General features: G+C 34.6%; 3 protein-coding genes across 4 annotated transcripts; 1 reads left to right on the plus strand and 2 right to left on the minus strand.

Annotated features, from left to right (window-relative positions):
* Nucleotides 1-1,818: 1,818 nt before the first annotated feature.
* On the plus strand, nucleotides 1,819-8,210 carry LOC147405287 (Rab5-interacting family protein). Of its 2 annotated transcripts, none has more exons than XM_086432954.1 (5): nucleotides 1,819-1,974; nucleotides 2,347-2,502; nucleotides 4,251-4,446; nucleotides 6,908-6,927; nucleotides 7,922-8,210. In XM_086432954.1, exons 2-5 carry the CDS (start codon nucleotides 2,387-2,389, stop codon nucleotides 7,950-7,952), a joined length of 363 nt encoding a protein of 120 aa, XP_086289080.1. In that variant the 5' UTR covers nucleotides 1,819-1,974; nucleotides 2,347-2,386; the 3' UTR covers nucleotides 7,953-8,210. The 2 variants fall into 2 exon arrangements, with proteins under 2 accessions (XP_086289080.1, XP_086289081.1); XM_086432955.1 differs by having other exon boundaries at nucleotides 1,825-1,970.
* Nucleotides 8,211-9,576: 1,366 nt separating this feature from the next.
* On the minus strand, nucleotides 9,577-11,881 carry LOC147405288 (large ribosomal subunit protein eL21x/eL21w-like). The gene is made up of 2 exons (XM_086432953.1): nucleotides 11,595-11,881; nucleotides 9,577-10,104 (listed from the first exon to the last, which is right to left on the minus strand). Exons 1-2 carry the CDS (start codon nucleotides 11,829-11,831, stop codon nucleotides 9,844-9,846), a joined length of 498 nt encoding a protein of 165 aa, XP_086289079.1. The 5' UTR covers nucleotides 11,832-11,881; the 3' UTR covers nucleotides 9,577-9,843.
* Nucleotides 11,882-13,147: 1,266 nt separating this feature from the next.
* On the minus strand, nucleotides 13,148-15,388 carry LOC147405289 (pentatricopeptide repeat-containing protein At3g26630, chloroplastic-like). The gene has a single exon (XM_086432957.1). It carries the CDS (start codon nucleotides 15,029-15,031, stop codon nucleotides 13,553-13,555), a length of 1,479 nt encoding a protein of 492 aa, XP_086289083.1. The 5' UTR covers nucleotides 15,032-15,388; the 3' UTR covers nucleotides 13,148-13,552.
* Nucleotides 15,389-18,620: the final 3,232 nt, after the last annotated feature.

The following is an 18,620-nucleotide window of genomic DNA, read 5'->3' on the forward strand; positions in this document are numbered from 1 at the left end:
CCAAGGTTCAAGATTGTTGGTTTCGCAAAGAAAATCAATCGGAAATTAGAGATGAGAGCATTTAGGTCACTTAAATTTACTTTGTTAGAAAAGACCTTGGTCAAGGTTATGGTGTGATTTTATAATAAAATGATGTGGGATCATTATATATATAGCCTTGAGATGTATGTAATAAAACACGAGTGTATTGCCTTCTCTATCCATTCCTTTAATTTTATTGTCTTTCATCTCCTCCCGTTCTATTCATCCTTATTTTTAATAGAGTGCTGATAATTTGAATTAGGCACGTGGCAACTCAATTGATTTATTTGACGTGACAGGCTTGAGAATCGCAAATGTGCTCTCCTCAATATATAAAACTATGATTCCTCATAAAAAGGTGCAGTTTTGTATCCTAAAGAGAGCACATCTATTATTTTGAGTTTGTCACGTCGGATAAATTGATTGAGTATGTCACGTGCCTAAGTCAGATTATCACGACTCTTTTCAATAATATTCTTCTAATTTTTTTTCTTTCTTTCTATTTTATCATTTGTGTAAATGATTCTACATGACGAGATAATTCAAAAACTCAACTGATGTGTACCTTGCAAGAATGGTAGGGTCCATGTGGATACAAGAGCTAGAAGTACTTTCATAAGTACCTTTTGAAGTACTGTCTGGAGTAGGTGAATAATTGTTGTGTGTTTGGATGCAATTTCTGAAAAGTACTGTTAGAAGTACTTTTGATAGAGTTTTGTGTTTGGAAACTATTTTGAATTCTGTTAAAATGATCAAAATGCCTTTATAAGTATCAGTTATTATTTTTAACATTATAACCCAACAAATTATTCTTTTAAAGAAATAAAAGTTATTGTTTTTATCCATAAAAATCAATATAAACACCCAACAATTATAAACAAATAGAAGATATTGTGAACAAATATATACAATCACTAAAAATGTGAAGAAGCTTTCACCACATCAATTGATAGTAAATTTGTGTGTAATTATTCACATCAATCTTGCAATAAGAAAATTTCAATCATGGTTGGAATGCTCATGGATAAATCATTAAGTGAGCAATTGGGGGAGGTAGAAATCCAAATTCAAATGCTACACTAAAAGGCTACCACCACATCAATGGATAATAATAAAATAGTATTTAATTGCATTTTTGAGGATATGCTTGTAATTTTCAAAATTTATGAGGGCATATTTGTCTCAAATGCTACACCAAAAAACTACCACCACATCAATGGATAATAATATAATATTACTGCAATTGCATTTTTGAGGGTATACTTGTAATTTTTAAAATTTATGAGGGGTATACTTGTCCCAAATGTTACACCAACAGACTACCATCATATTAATGGATAGTAATATAATATTATTTCAATTGCCTTTTTGAAGGTAGGTTTGTAATTTTCAAAATTTATAAGGGGCATACTTATCCCAGTCCAGTCATTTTGACAATGTTTTGTGACTCCACGGAAGAATAGTTTAGAGAAGTAGTACCATCGGTACTCCGTGAAAAAACACTAAAATGATTCCACAGGAAAATAATTCTTTTCAGGAGTTATTTATCCAAACACCTTTAAAGTGCTTCTGACTCCTCGCAAAAGACAGAAGTACTTAGAAAAGTCAATCCACACAGGCCCATAGATTTTTCTCATTGGGATACACAATTGCACATCCCCCATAAACACATGTACAATTGTATATCCCGAGGAAAAGCCTACAGTTGCTGCACCTGCCATGTCAATGAGTTTTGAGTTACCTGTCGGGTTGAGTTACAAAATCAACCCTCTTATTTTTATAATACCCTTCTAATTCTAGTATTTTGCCTCTTTTACCCCCTCCTTAATCGTAACAGAGGTAGTCCGTGAATATCAGTGTCATATATAATTATAAACGCAACTATTAATTAGGCGGAGGCAAACCTAGAGTTTCTTTCCAGTTCAGTCGTTGCAAACTGCAGATAAAGGGTAGGTACGCTCTCTCTCTCCTCCCTATAGCTTTCTTCTGTCGTATCGGATCGGATCGTGCATTCATGCCTTCCTGATTCGAGATTCTATGAAATCACGCGAGATCTGTGGGAGGAGCTAAATAGAAAACCTAGAGTTTTTTGCGTAAATAAATAAAGGGAAACTAATGAAAATTATATTTCCGTTTAAAATTGTATGTTTTTTGGTTGATGTTGATGTTGGTTCCTTAAATTTTGGGATTCAGATTTTATTTGGGTTTTCATTCTTATATTTCTGTGGCCATCCATATGGCCAGAGATCATAGATAGGCACTTGTAAGAAGTTCATTATTTTTTGTATTTTTTTCTTCATTCCTTGGGATTGTTTATTATTTTAGATACACCGAATTCCAATCCAATCCAAAGCAGAATTTACTTATGGCGGGACATGATGATTCGGGTGCCTCTGAGAAGAAATCAAATGATACTACAAATGATATACCGACCTTCAGTGCCGAGAATTTGCAGAATAACATGAAAATTATCTACTACAGGTTTGTTTCTTTTATTTTTTTTTCATTTTTAAAGTATTGATATGCGAGGGAGCGAAGTAATGGATTGTCACAACTCATAATATTAATTAACTAAAAAGATGGTAGATGAATGAAGAAAAAGTATCTTCATATCCATATACAAGAATAGAGGAGGTACATAAAGGTTCAATAATTGTTGGGCCATTAAACTTATTAGCTATACTGTGAAGTTATATTATATATAGGAGAAAGTGAAGGTATGGCAGGCGTATAAACTATTGAGGAAATTTCTACTTGGACAAACGATGGAGAATTTTTGAGAAAGAGGAATAATCTCCATTTATTTTTTATTGGCATAGAAAAATCATATAACAAGGCACCTACATAGTTAATTTTATAGGTGTTGGGAAAGAAAATGAGTCTTAAATAAATATTTTGACATAGTTAAGGATATGCATAAGAGGGCTGTGACATGTGGAAACGAATGACGAGGATTGCAAATGAGTAATCATTAACAATTGGTTTACATTAGGGGCTCAACTTTGAATATGTATTTGTTTACTTCAATTATAGATGAAATAACTGCTTATATTCAAGATGAGGTTTCTTGGAGTATGTTAGTTTCATATGGGATAGTTTTAGCTGATAAAATAAGAAAGGGAGTCAACACAAAACTAGTGACCCTGGAAAGTTGCTTTCGAGTCCAAGGGTTTTAAAAATAAAAAGAATCAAGATCAACTATGTGGAGTGCAATTTTAATAATGACAACCATGTAGAGGAATGTCCAAATATCCAAATGGTCATTTTTGTTATTTCAATTCTATTTATTGAAAGCATGGAGAGATTGAGGAGGATGTTGTCCATAAAATTAGGGTTGGATGGTTGAAGTAGAGTATGTTTTTTGATATATGATCGATGCATCATAATTTAGCTAGAATGAAAATTTTATAAGATAATAGTAAGATCAATAATGCTTTATGGAGCTGAATGTAGGGTAATCAATAAACATGTTGTAGATTGAATGTAGTGGAGATGCTGATGTGGATAAGTGTCGAAAGCCATCCCAGCCCGAGCGAATTGGGTCTTTGCATTAACTCTAAAGGATTTAAAAAATACAAAATAAACAAATTATTGATCAAAAAAGAAAAAAAAAAAGGATAAAAAATGCATCAGGTATAGGAAGGACTTCTTACAAGAGCATAGGAGAACACAATGGCTTATCTTGCCTCTAGAGGAGGTGGTTCCTTGGTAGACCACTTCCCGAGAAGCTGATTATCTTAGATGAAAGCCTTAGTTTTCTAGGCCAAGACCTGGTAGAAAGACTAAGACAGATAAAATTATACATGAACCAGCCCCAATAGATGATAAGCTAATAGAAAGTCAATAAAGATGGTTTGGTTACGTGCACCTGAGGCCAATTATAGCCCTTATTAGAAGGAATGTGCAAGTTGAAGATTGTTTAAAAAGATTAAGTGGAAGACCCAAAAGAGTGGATTAAGACAATGAGGATATGAACATACTTTCTTTAACAAAATATATGGTTGTAGACAGAATTAAATGGGGGAACAATATTCATTAATTGGACCCAATTTTTTTTTGTGACAATACTTTGATGATGAAATTTGAGGATTTATATTTATGTATTTTATTGTAATCGAGGCTATATAGGCTATCTTTTAACTTTCTCACGTCGTTTCTTTCAACTACGTATGATTAGCTTGGAATATTGATGCTATTATGCTAAAACACATCTTTATTTATTTCTGTAGCCGAACCTTCTTGTCTATTATTGGTGGAGTCATTGCTGGGATATTGGGATTTACTGGTTTGACTGGTTTTATTCTTTATTTCCTTGTGATGGCAATTACTTCTTTGGGACTTGCGGCCAAGGCGAACTTTTCCATTCATGCATACTTTGATGGCTGGAATCGAATTATACTTGATGGCTTTCTGAGCGGGCTTATGGTATATTACTGATACTATTTTTTATCTTTTAGCTTGAAAAGTCTAAATATTTCTTCTAAACTATTTGGGCATTGTATTAATATACATTATTCATAATTAAAATGTCTTTTTATTTTTTTGACTTATTTTGCTGTAGAAGCCACATTTACCTTGTTTTATGGCTTTCCTTTCATGCATTAGATTGTCCTTAGTACTTAATAGTGTTTCTTCTGTCGAATATTGGGACATCTATCCCCATAGCATAGTTTGTGCTCTTATTTGTACTTTTTAGCTTAACAATTTTTACTAGACCCCTACAAAAAAACAAATACCATAATCACGTGTTATATATTTGTAACTTAATCCTATGTCTAAGAGTTTGGTATTTTGTGTGTGTCTGTCGAACCCCTTTTAATATGTATATGAATCCTTGAAATATCACATTTTATTTTTTATTATTAGGTGGGAGTTTGCTTGTAGAGAAGATTCGTAGTCAAAATGACTTGTGGCTCAATTTTTTTTTGCTTTGTAGGTAGATCTATCGGCCTACTTTTTGTATGTTTCTCTTCTTGGTTTAGTAGTAATTTTAATAATTTTCCAAAAAGGGGATGAGAATGGTGAGGTGGATGAGTGGAAAAGACTAGGGCGGACAAAATTGGAGTACATCGGGTGAATCCAGCGGTTGCCCCAATCATCATCATTTTTCTTTCAAGTTTAAGTGTGATGGTGGGGTTTTAATCCCAGGTCTGTAGTATTATCGTAGACAGAATTTATCACCTCATTGAAGCCTTGTCCAAAAGATTTTGGGTTGGTTGAACAAATCTTGTTCCTCCATGCTATATTGTCCAGAATAAAAAATGTGTTAATATTATCTTTCACTATCTCAATCCATGTTCTTTGATTTCCCTCTCACTCTTTTAGAACCTTCAGCTTGCACATTTCTTCTAATTGGGTCTGTAATCAGCTATCATTGAACATGCCTAAACCTTGTCAATCAACTTTCTCCTGGTTTGTTGCCTATTGGAGCTACTCTTAGGAGTAGCTAAATAAGGGACGGAATAAAGTTAATGTGATCCCCCCATGCACATGTCCAACATGTTTGTTCTTAATAAATGTGTGTTCTTGTAACAGAGGTTAAAATATGGCTTGATGGATTTCGTTCAACTCGGACTAGGTTTTTGTACACAATGGACTTGAGCATCACTTTGTTGAGGATTTGCACTTTGTCTTCAATCCATTCATCCATCCTGACTGGATCAGAATGTAGACATTAGAATTTTTTTGACAAATTTGACCAGCTTGCATGAAATTCTAAACAAATCATAGATAAGTCAAGTGCTTGAATACCCTTAAGACAACCTTTCTTGCAAGGAATTGGATTGCCTTGGTATGTTTTGCCATTTTTATCTTTGAGCACTCTTGATTTTCCTTTTGTTCATTATAGACCTCAATAGTTTATAAAATTTTCTGTCCAATGCAGAGATAATACTTCCCAGCTTGAACCCCTCATGTCATGATCTGCACCAATATGAGAATCATCAGAATCATCTCAGTTGGAGTTTTAATATTCGAGTTCACTTTCGAGTGAAATAAATATTTAAGATAGTGAATAGCTAATAGAAATTTTACTTTTCCCTAGGTTGACTGTCACCCAGGTCACCCTTTTGGGGACTAATGCCAATATTCCATATTAGATATCATAAAATAACTCCAAATCCAAATATGACTCTGGCGAACAACCAAATGTTGTAGTTCATTACGGAAGATAAGCCTATTCATGTTTTGCTGTCAGACTGATTTATTCTTTTATAGGTAGTTCTATAAATAAACATTCTTGTTAATGTTTTCCAATGTACTTCTAATCATATCTGGTAAGTTGGTAAGTTGTTGATCTTACAGTATTTATTTAAATTTATAGTACTATGGAGTTTTGTTCTTGTTAATGATATTGTGATTGGTCTCTTGAGATAAGTGTCTTCTGGTTCTCAACGACTGTAGTTTCAACTGGATAGTTCCCCACACAGAATTTTTAACAACAAATTGGCACATAAATCACTATGTTTTTTTACTTCAAATGTATGGAGGAAATTATTGGTTGCTATATACACTCTTGGATGCGAAGAACTTAATTAATGTACCAGGTAAGTGAGAAAGGCCATACTTGTGAATCTCTATAAAGAAGACTTTAACGTGCTGTGCTCCTCCTTCCTGCCAAATCATGTATACTGTCCATGTTTAAGTGTCCCTAATACATTTATGTCCATAATTGTTGTTTGGGCATTTTATCTTGTATCATATTAATGCATTTATACATCATGTGCTAGCATATTGATACATCGGGTGGATTTGAGCAGGTTTGATATACTTCGGATTTTTTGGTAGTTTGTTAAGGAATTACTGAGGATGATGGTTTGATGAATTCTTATGCAAGTGCTTTACACTGCATGATATGTTACTAACACTATCGTATATTTGTTTGCAGTCATTCGTGCTATTCTGGACGTATCCTTCCCGTAGTTTGAAGCACACACCACTATTTTCACACACTAATTAAAACTAGTCTGATTGTTCATTTGGTAAATGCTTTTTCCACTGCCTATTTTAGATTATCATCATCAAATATTTAATCCCAAAAAGTTGCCGTCAGCTGAATGAATCTTGTTTATTCAATTCTGTGTAAAGCCATGTCTTTTGTTATTTCTGGTGTTTTCAAAATTTCTCTCACTACCTCAATCCAAGTTTTATTTTCCTGGATAAGCAAGTAGGTTAGTGGTTAGTAATTAGAGGGTGAAGATGGTTTTGAACCCAGGTCGTGGTATCAGCTCTCTCCAACTTAGCAAGCTGGCATCTTCCAATACAAGTTCATTTATAAGTTTTTTTCTTCTTCTTTTAGTTTGATTGTGATGCGTAGGTCACGTAGCAATCCAGAGGGCACATGCACTTCATTATGTTATAATACATGGTAACCAAAGTGGTTGTTTTGGGAATTTTCTGGCCATCAACATTTAATGATTCCCTCTATGGGTGATTACCAAAGTTGCAGTCCATATACTTTTCCTTGATTGATTCTACTTGGTGTAAAGCTCTTAAACTCCAAAGTTACCCTTCAAAATTCTAGTTTTGGTTCGATTCTCATGCTATTTTCATCAGCTAACTCTTACGTCATCTGCAACTAACATACACAAGAGGACCTTCTCTTTCATTCATTACATATGTTGTAAAGTTGACATGGTCTGTCTGTCCTAGAATTGTCTTGCCAAAGTGGTCTCATCTATACCATGCATTGAATTGCTACGACCCCATTTCTCATCTGATTGGTAGCCTCATCTATCTATCTCATTGAGTTGGAAGTGGCACTAACAATTACATCACAAAATAGTACCTACTGAATCTGAATTCACCTAAGATGTTATCTTCTGAAAACGACTGTAACTTCTTGGTGGTTTAACATTTTGTTGTTTTGTTTGCAATCCTTTTTTCCTTGACATAAGAAAAGATTCGCATATGACATTGTTCATATATTTTAATGGAGCTGCAAAAACAAAGGAGCTACATTTTGCACAAGGAGATGAAATCCTGTTGCTGATACTGCATGCTGTGATATTCCTTGGTTATCTACCGTAGTAGCATGAAGGAATATATAAAAAAGGACCTCTTTGGATTTTAACTCCGAATTCGATTTTTATTTTACTAGATTGATTAACTATTGTTTTTGGATAGTCTCAAGATTTGCTGTTTGAATCTTGGGTGAATGTTGTTAAATTCAGTGGTTAAACTAACTTTAATATGCTTGTTTTTTTTTTTTTATCGTTTTGAATTTTGTTAAATGCAGTTGGGATTTGATGTCTAATAATGCTTGAGGCAATTCTGAGCTCATATTTGTCCAGAATGCAAATATGAATTTTTGGTTGGTCCATGCAGTAGGACAAAGGTAATTGAGAAGCTCAATTATGTTCCATTTGCTTTATATCAAGTCGTCTTTGGATTAGTCCAAGAAATATATGGTTCTTGGCAGAGCATTGAATGGCTGAACTTGATTCGTGTTGCTGATTGCAAATCATTCAAATAGGGCAATATTAATAAGAGTTGTGATAATCTGATACTCTTTTTTCATACACCCTCATCACAGAACTGTAGATCCTTTGTTTCGGAACAAAGATTTATGATTCTGTAATTGCCAGGTCAGGGAGTGTACTGGGGGGCATCTGAACAAAGTGGTAGATTATCTTTTGTCTGTTAATAATGGATGTGGCCTGTTAGGAAGATGCACATGTTCCTTAAATAATGGCATTGACTATTGTATTAAATTTTGTCAAAGCCTTATTCTTTTTTTTTTGTAGGATGAAATAATTTCATTCCCTTAATTCGACTTTATCTGAAAGCATGTTTTTGTTAACAGAACTGATGATTTAAAAATATTTTTTAAGGTACGAGCTATTCTATGGATCAATTTCTTTTTGTTGTAAATGAACTTCTCGTGGTTACAGCTAGCAACACTTAAAATCTTTAAAGTAAAAGATCAGTCTGATTGGTGATGTGGATCCATTGATAATAGTACCGTCTTAAGAATGATTCCTAATTGTTGGATATGAAATTCTTTTTCAAGAGCTTAGATCCAGTGGGTATAAATTATCGGCACTTTGATTTTGATTTTTGGTACATATCCATTCGGTCAGTAGGTCCCCATGGCATAAAATGGGGTGCCACACTGCAACCTGACCTTGGTTAGAAAGGGTGTTCAAAGGTTCCTTAATTAATGTAAGAACAAGCATAGAGGTAATTCATGGTGGAAACTATCTAAAAATAGTTCATGTTTGTTCTTTAGACGAGTGTGTACTTGTATCAATGCTATAGCATCTGAATTCTTTGGCAACCATTCTTTTTCACTTATTATGGAGATGGTTGGATAGATTTGTGACCTAAATCTAGAGTGAAAAACTGGGGACATCTGTCCATTTTTTCCTTGTGTGATGTGAGATTGAGATTGAGATGACATTATTGATTTCTTCCTCACAATATAGGACATGGATCCATGCGTACCAACCATTATTACATAAAAAGATCATAATGTTGGGCGATCAAGGATCATATTGATTCTGCAACCTAAGTGTTTGAGATGGATAGTGGAAAGAATAGAGATGCAACCAATAATAAAAAACATAATAACCAAGAAAATCTAATACTATCTCCATTGTCATACATTGCCCTTTCATGTGTAGAGGGAGGACAAAACTAGAAGAGTAACAAGTTGTACCAAATAAACCCTCAAAATGTCTACAAAAACAGACGCATACTGCATGAACTAAAGTCTTTAGTTTCCCTTCTTCCCAGGAAAGAAAAACAATAAAAACTAAAAAGTTTTTTATGACAACACAACACTCTGCAAGTCTTAATATTCCAATCAAAACAAAAGATAGCTCAATAACCACCTTTAAGGTCATTAACAACATCATATGGAATGGGAGTAACAGTTTCAAGGGTGGTTCCCTCCTCCACCATGAAACCAGGCTTGGGACCCTCGGGCTTCCTCTTAGTGCTAATCTTCTCTCCACGAGCTTTTGCCTCTCCCTTCAACTTGTCATTCTGGATCTTCCTCAGTTTGAACTCCTCCGTGCACCTCGATGGCTGAACATGCTCCACCCTCACATGGATTCTCTTCCTAATAATCCTGTTCCCCACCTATATAATATATAATAGATAAAATACTAATAATCACAACCAATTCATTATATAAAGAATCGCATGAAAATTTCTATTATATAACAACCCACTAATTACTAGAGGCCTATAGGTAATACAAATCACAACTGAATCATTCATTATCTAAACAATTGCATAAACATTTCCAGTATAATACATGCAGGGTCTGTATGATTGTTTGTGTATGTAAAATGGGTAGCAAAATTATTTCCCGTGAAAATGTCATTATCAGGTGTATGATGGTGCATCTTGCAAGGAATTCATTTTCCAGCGAACTCAATTTCCCACTGCACTCCCTAAGAAATAATTCCTTACCACCTAAGTAATTCTCTCACAATTGCTCCAACCTTCAAAACTAAAATCAACTCTATTTTAGACATTTTCCCGGTGCTTCATTTTCCCAAGGAATTCATATTCCCTTGAAAACAAAATTTCTTCACCCTAAACATCATAAGATGCTATGTATAAAGAAAATAATCAAAACAAAGGAATGCAAAAAAGTAAAGAAATAAAGAGGAAAAAACAAGAATAATAGGAAAAGGTTAAAGTAAGCATTCACCACCAAGGTTTCAAAACTCTGTATTTCATCTCATCTCGTACTTGTTCATGAATGAGTCATTTCAGTCAATGGCAAGATAACTAACATTCATTCATTCTCTTTAACTTCCCAAAACCCTATCTTACTATTGACGTAGATAGAAAACCAAAGTAATTTTTTTTTTTTAAACTATACCTTAAATGGGTTTGGGTGGAGAAAAATCTAAGAAAAGATCCATTTTTTACTTCTAAAAATTTGAAGGTTGAATCTAACCTATAGAAGACTGAGTTTGGGGAGAAAATCAAAGGAGAGGGGGGGGGGGGGGTGTTGTAGATGAGGGGCCGCCGTGTGTCATCAGTCATAAAACCCGAGATATCTATAATATTTGCAAAACGTGCCCTATGTCTAAATCAATCAACATTTTCTTCATTTGTTTCTATGCTTTTTTAATTTAGCGTTTATATGGTTATCACATTGGGATATCTGTTTAGTTCAGGAACACTTGATCATGGTCTTGGGCAATATTTAAAACCATGATGACCATCTATTAGTGAAAATGAAAAAAAGCAATCTTGGATCCATATATATTTCACTTTTATAGAACCAATAGTTACAAAACCCCACATATAACAAAATTTTCAGAAAAATCTGCACGTCAGGCAATCAAGATTCTAATTTAAAATTGGAAAATACCCTACTTTAAAGCAGTAACTAAGAGCAGATCAACAATTTTGTTCAAGTAAATAAGCAAACAAAAACAGTTTCAAAACTAAAGCAACGAGTATAGAACAAGAGAGAAAAAAAATGAATGGATGGATCCAACACAGAGGAAATAAATAGTGGCTATCAGGGCATGATTTATGATTTATATTAGGGCAGCAAAGAAAAAGAGAAACAAGTGATATAAGAGAGGAGAGGAGAGATATTATGCCTGCTTGTTGATTTCGACGCCTATTGCACGCTTGGTGACATTCCAGACCTTGCCAGTACGGCCATGGTAGAACTTGTGAGGCATACCCTTGTGAATGGCTCCATTCACCTTCACATCTACGTAATCCCCTATCTTGTACGTTTTCAAATACGTTGATAGAGCTATATAACCCTTCTTCCTAAACGGACGAGAGAATGAATCTCTTGTTCGAGCACGAAGTCCATGTCCAGCAGGCATCCTTTCTTCCTTGCTTCCTCTCTCTCTCTCTCTCTCTCTCTTTAAATGGTAGACTCTCTCTTATCTTATATATATCTAATCGAAACCCTAATGGGCCTGTATACCCTAGCTTCACTGGCCCAGTTTTTTATTTTTAGAACTTCTATTGCCACACCAACGTTTTTCTTATAGATAGCACTCCTATAACCAAAAAATAATAATATAATATATAAGGGTGTATTACTATTACTATTAACTTTTAGTCAACCACGTTAAGATAAAAAGAACAAATTCTATTTCATTTTATTATTTGAATTGTCTTTTTTTTCCTTTTGAACTAGTAGGATAAAAAAAAAAGAATTTTTTTTTATATACATCCTTCCAAGTTTTGGTGAATTTGAGATACCTTGCATTTTAACCCTGAGGGTTGGTTCAATGGCAATTTCAAACCGATAAGCAGTGAAAGTCTGTAGGTAGGTCGTGAGTTACATACTCAATATGAGCAATAATTCCTCGGGGCCACCTGTGAGGGCACACCTTCACTTACTTGGTGCATGTGATGAGTGGGCGTTGCATGTACACGCCTTGGCTTTGGCTCTGGTTCTTTTGATACCACTAGTCGGACGCAAGTTCGGATACCCCCATCATCTAAAAAAATGATACCTTTCATTTTCAAAGTGATCAGATGATATAACCTCTTGAGCCAGCCATGACAGTGTTTCTATACTACTGTAAATGAAGGTGGGGTGATGATACCATATATTTGGGTTCGATTCATGCCATCATTGAGATACTGATCTCACTAATAGCGGGCTTATCTATTAAAAAATGATGAAAGATAGAAAAAGAAGCACTAATGTAAATGACGAAAACGAAGTCAAGGAGTTGCTCGATCACCTGGGATATTGGAATACATACGCACAAAGAAGATTCAGATTCAGAATTTCTCTCTGTTTTGTGGTGCAAAATGCAGTTAGAGAGAATTCCTCTTTTACCAGTTGCAGATCCAATCACTTCCTTTTTCTGAGTACCAGGGGAATCAATCCTATTTTGGGAAGGATTCCTACAATTCCTTCAAAGTCATCAACAAAGAGATCATGAGCATGCATGATGCATCAAACGGTGAACAGATAACATTTTGAAAATTGACAGAAGTGGATTGCAGGTGGTTGGTTGTCAACAACGATATGGGCTTTTGCCAAAATAAGGAAGAAGTCGATAAGTGAATAGATGGATTGACACACCAAATAATTTGTGTTGCAATACCAAATCTCCTGGCTTACAATGTTTCCTCTAAAAACGGTTACTTTTTATAATTTTTTTCCTCAGTTCAGTGGGTTAGTAGTATCTATAATACGGATAGCATCCCATAGTTTCCCTCAGTTTACCAAAACAAAATAGTGAATCACAAAATGTTTGTGTATTCGCAGGTGTGTGTACAACACTAAATTATTTTTTTGTGGGAAAGCAGGAAGCTTTATTAGGAAATTGAGTAAAGAGAAATTTACAAGTTACAAGGATGACTATACATTTATGATTTATCAATACTCTGGCTTGAGGTTGGGATTATGAAACGAGATCATTTTGTCCTTTGAACCACCTCCTTTAAGCAAAGTCCAACAAATCAATTTGTCCATGGCCTTGTCAATTTTGTTGAAAGCTCCTCTTTGCAGTGAATAATTGGTAGGTATGTATGACATGAAGCTCAGAGTTTTCTTCCATAATAAACAATTTCATATGATCTAAACTATTGGTTTCTCTAGGACCACAACATCACCCCCACTTCCCACTTGAAGAACCGATGATGTTGTTGAATCCGTAATAGTTCTTGTGGAATGTAGCTCATCAACATGTTGGCAATCACCTTTCTCTAGGTCGGCATTACCATCGGGACTTCTCGCTCTCAGCAACACTTCCCATGTTTCATCATCTGGCTTCACTGGCATGAAGTCCACCAATCTATAAGCTTCATCCAACGTGCCAACACGACCTAATAATTCAACCATGCAACCATAATGCTCTACCGTAGGCACAATACCGAAGCGTTCGGTCATATCTTTAAAGTACCTACAACCCTCCTCCACCATCCCCGTATGTACACAAGCACATAAAACACCAACAAAAGTTATTGCATCGGGTTCTAGATTTGCCTTCTCCATCTCAGCGAAAAGAGCAAGGGCTTCCTCTCCTCTCCCATGCACGCCCAAGCTAGTGATCATCGAATTCCAAGTCGCTAAGCTCTTCTCTTGCATCTTATCAAATACTTCCTTAGCACCCTCTAAGCTACCACATTTACTATACATGTTAATAAGAGCTGTCCCAAGGAAAATACCCAATTCGAATCCGTTCTTGCATGCAAAATCATGAATCCAACAACCCAATCTCAAACTCCCCAATTCGGTACAAGCAACCAACAAGCTAACCAATGTAAACTCATTTGGCATCACATTATCAATCTGCATTCGTCCAAAAAGCTCAAACGCTTCGTGAGGCTGTTGGTTTCTAACATACCCATTGATCATAGCTGTCCAAGACACCACATTTTTAACCGGCATAAGTTCAAAAATCCCACGGGCGGCCTCTAATTCCCCACAAGAAACAAGCCCGGCTACCATAGTAGTCCAAGAGACAATACTTCTCACACGCATTTTATCGAATATCTTACGCCCGTAATTCCAATCTCCACACTTGAAGTATAAATCCATTAAAGTGTTCTGCAAGAATATATCCCTAGAAAAACCAGTTTTGATGGCAAACCCATGGACCTCTTTCCCTTTATGAATCACTGAGGAAACCAAGCAAGCTTTGATGACAAACGGGAAGGTGAATTTGTCGGGGGGAACGCCTTGGGTGATCATGAGATTGTAAAGAAGGAGAGCTTGGAGGGAAGTGTAGTTGAGGGTGTGGGCTCTGATCATGAGATTCCAAGTGAAGGTGAGAGGGTTTTGAATTTGGTGGAAAACTAGAGTGGCATAATCCATTTGTTTGCAAGAAGAGTAGAGACGAAGTAATTTGGTTAGAACTAAATGGTTGTGAGAGAGACCATTTCGAATTATGCGTGCATGGACTTGCTTGAGTTGATTGAAAGTGTGGCCTTTTTGGAGGAGAAAGAGAGCTTCACGAGAATCGAAGCTTGAATGTTTGAAGCTCTGAAATTGAAATGGTTTGTTTCTTGGGAGAACATCAGGAGTGCATGAAAGGCATGCGACCATCATATACATATTGAAACAAACATTCGAAGGAGTATGTTTTTCCAACTCGAAACGAGATTCAGAGAAGAAGTAATAATGTATATTTTATTGGTTTGCGCTAAAAAGATTGGAAAACTCGGCCTTCAAAGCTCAACATTGATTTTGATTTTTCTCCCAAAAATCTATCATCTTCAGCGTCTATCAAAAAATATTTTTAACCAATTCAACCTGAGTCTTCAATCCATCATTTTCAACCTCGCGTTAACCTAGTTTTAGAAAAACTTAGAATTTTCTATCCAATATTCCTATCTTGCTCGTGAGGTCTCTGTAAATTGAAGTGGTAGATTTTTAAGGTTGAAGACGAGGAAGGATTTTTCATTTTTACCCTAATCATTACCAAGAGCGCGCCCACCCACGTTAGCCATTTTTATTTTTTTATTTTTCTTAAATGGGTTAAAAAGTTTTTGAATGAACTTGATGAGGTTAGAAGTTTTGGAATGAAGATGATTTCCTTCTCATCATAGATATCATCCTCACAAAAAATCAATAAATTCTAAAACTTTTAACTTGTATAAGACAAAATATTTGACTATGGTGTAAGGGTGCCCTTGGTAATAATTGAGATATCTTTAGCATTACCTTTTATTAGGACTGGAAAGTGGAGGCATTTAGGTCATTTTGCTAGTCAAGTAAAGAATCAAGGTTAATAATGTCATTAACTTGAGAACAAAGAGCAATTGTCAAAGAGTCGTGTTGGAGTGACCTCAAGATTGGACCCCATATCGCAGATCTTAACTTGAAAGTGGATAGGAGCCATAGATTCTTTTTCAAGTGTATCTCAAGGAAAGTATCTATGGTTCCCAAACGCTTTCATGTCAGGGTGTGCGATGTGAGGTCCAATCTTGAGGTCACTTCAACATTATTCATTCTCAATATTCCTTAAATCTAACCCAAAAAATTATTGCGTTCAAACTACGCATTGACCATATAAAATGCTTTGATTTTAGGAGAGGGCTTTTGTAACTCCTATTAGAACTATAAATCAATGGGTACCCTAATTACTTGAAATCGATTAATCAGTTTTGGATTTATCATTATAGATCCAATCATTTTTAGGTCCAATTCTAGGTGGCTATCGTAAGGACCTGATAAGAATCATATCTTACTAGGGGTGCCCCACGAGTATCCAATGAGAAATTGAAGTATGTCTCATTGCTTCCTTCTCTTATCATGTCTTCGATCCTTTCCTTCTCTTAAAAATATCTTTAATCTCTCCATAGTTTAAAAATATCTTTAAACTCACCCATTGGTGATGATCTATCTACTTGGAAGGATAATGTTCCAAAACATAATTGAAGACGAGACGAGACTTCGTCATTCCATGGTTGGATAGCTTGTTTAGATACTCTTATGTTTTTAAAATTTAAAAGATTAGTTGCCCCCTCTGACTTCAATCTTTTCTTATAGACTAATGAAAAATGATCTAGCAATTCTTGAATAAATGATGATGATGAGGGCATTCAAAGTCACTTTTTGATAATGACAATCATAATGTCGATGATGATGAAGGCTTTGAGGTCACCTTTCATTAGATTATAAGGAATTATGCCATCAGTTCAAAGGGGTATGCTCTTCCCTACCCCTATTAAGTTGGGTTTGTTTTTGGCAGTGAATTGTGAACTGCGAATCTGATAAGAAATAGCATTGGTTTGGTGCATACAATGCCAAAAATCGTTGCAAAAGAGGACTCTTACAAGTTCAAAATGTCATTGGCCTTGAGTGCCTTTGAATTTTATGCATGAGAGATTTATCGCGCAGACTTGTCTAGTGCAATTTTATCACAAAAATTTCCTTAATTAATCAAGTTTGTCATTAAAAAAACCTTACTTTATAAATCACGCAAACATTTCAACTTAGTAAGATTTTAAATTTTACTATGGATTATTAGGCCCGTATGGATTATCAAATGGACAATCCAAGGCTACAACCTTCTAGATTTAATGAAAAAAAAATTCAGATAAAAAAAAAAATCCTTTTTGAGTTTGATCAAAGGTGTTGAAAATGAAAGACTATCGGATTCCCAAATTTAAAATTAAAATTAATCTTTTTAAAAAAAAAAATTCTTCAAAGTTCTTAGAATTTTGTCCTTTATAACCATGTGGTGTTAGATCATGTTTTTGGATGCTACACATTGATGCGGTTGGGATCCACTCCAGAGTATGTTAAATAGCAAATTAACCACATCAATTTGAATTTTACGATGTGGATCCCCCACTCCAAGGTTTATTGGGTAATAAACCTGATAATAATTAAAACAGGTAAGCTCAATAATAAATAAAACTAGTGAGGTCGACAATAGTTATTGTTGAGTTCGACAATAATTAAAAAAAATGTCGACCTCAACAATAAAAATATTGACTCAAAAATAAAAATTGTCAACATCGACGTTGTAAAATCCACTTGTTTTCATTTTTTTTTTTCGAGCTTTTTCAACTAAAATACATAGAGAGATCGACTTAAAACTTGACATAATGACTTGTGTAGATGATTTCAAACCAAAAGAACCATCCTTGATCGATTTTTATCAAAAAACGAAGTAAAATAATTGAAACCCCCAAGTTTTTTACATATATCTTTAAAATATTTGAAAATGATTTTTTCTTCCTTCTCAAATCCTTTTCATTGGAATGGAGTCTCCAAAACTCGACTAGGATGCTGGAAATCCATTTTTTTTTTACAAAAATGGTAAGTTTGAATGGTTAGGGTAATTTCGACATTTCAATTTGAAAAATGTCTAGAACTAGGTTTAGGGACTATTTAGAATAGAGGGATTTACTAAATGGACTATTTTGATAACTCGCAAAAGTCAAGGACTAAATTGAAAGAAAAATTTTCTCCATGGACTATTAAGTAATTTTCCCTATATTAAATCTCTTACAATTTTCAAAAAATAAACCTTCATTGATTTGATACTATTACTTATTTAGTGATAACTAATTGATTATTTTAATAAGGAAAATGCTGAACTAACATTAAATTGATATGGTTTCAAACATTGCTGACGTGGATTTGTGTATGAATCATAAACACTTTTCATCGAGATACGAGTAAGAAGCATCTATGGTTTTGTGCACACCAATGTGTGAAACCATGTCAATTTCAATGTTACTCCAGCCAGCATGACTCTTTTAATAATTGTTTTATTGTATTTGAAAGATTTGGGATGAATTCTATAATTTCAGAAACATTTTATGAATCATAAACACTTTTCATCGAGATACGAGTGAGAAGCATCTATGGTTTTGTGCACACCAATGTGTGAAACCATGTCAATTTCAATGTTACTCCAGCCAGCATGACTCTTTTAATAATTGTTTTATTGTATTTGAAAGATTTGGGATGAATTCTATAATTTCAGAAACATTTTATTAGTGTTGCCCCCTAGTTGTATACTTGTAATTTCAGAAAAATATTTCACTTGTAGTCATTATTTCTGAACACATTGGAAAAAAGTTAATTTTTTTTCTTTTTAATATATTTATTTTGAAAAAAGAAAAAGAAAAATACTAAGGAAGTTGGTGGAGAAATGCTCTTCATAGGGAGTATGATTGCATATCAT

Source organism: Akebia trifoliata, chromosome 3 (assembly GCF_017979445.1).
Source record: "Akebia trifoliata isolate Shusen 1 chromosome 3, ASM1797944v1, whole genome shotgun sequence".
NCBI lineage: Eukaryota > Viridiplantae > Streptophyta > Magnoliopsida > Ranunculales > Lardizabalaceae > Akebia > Akebia trifoliata.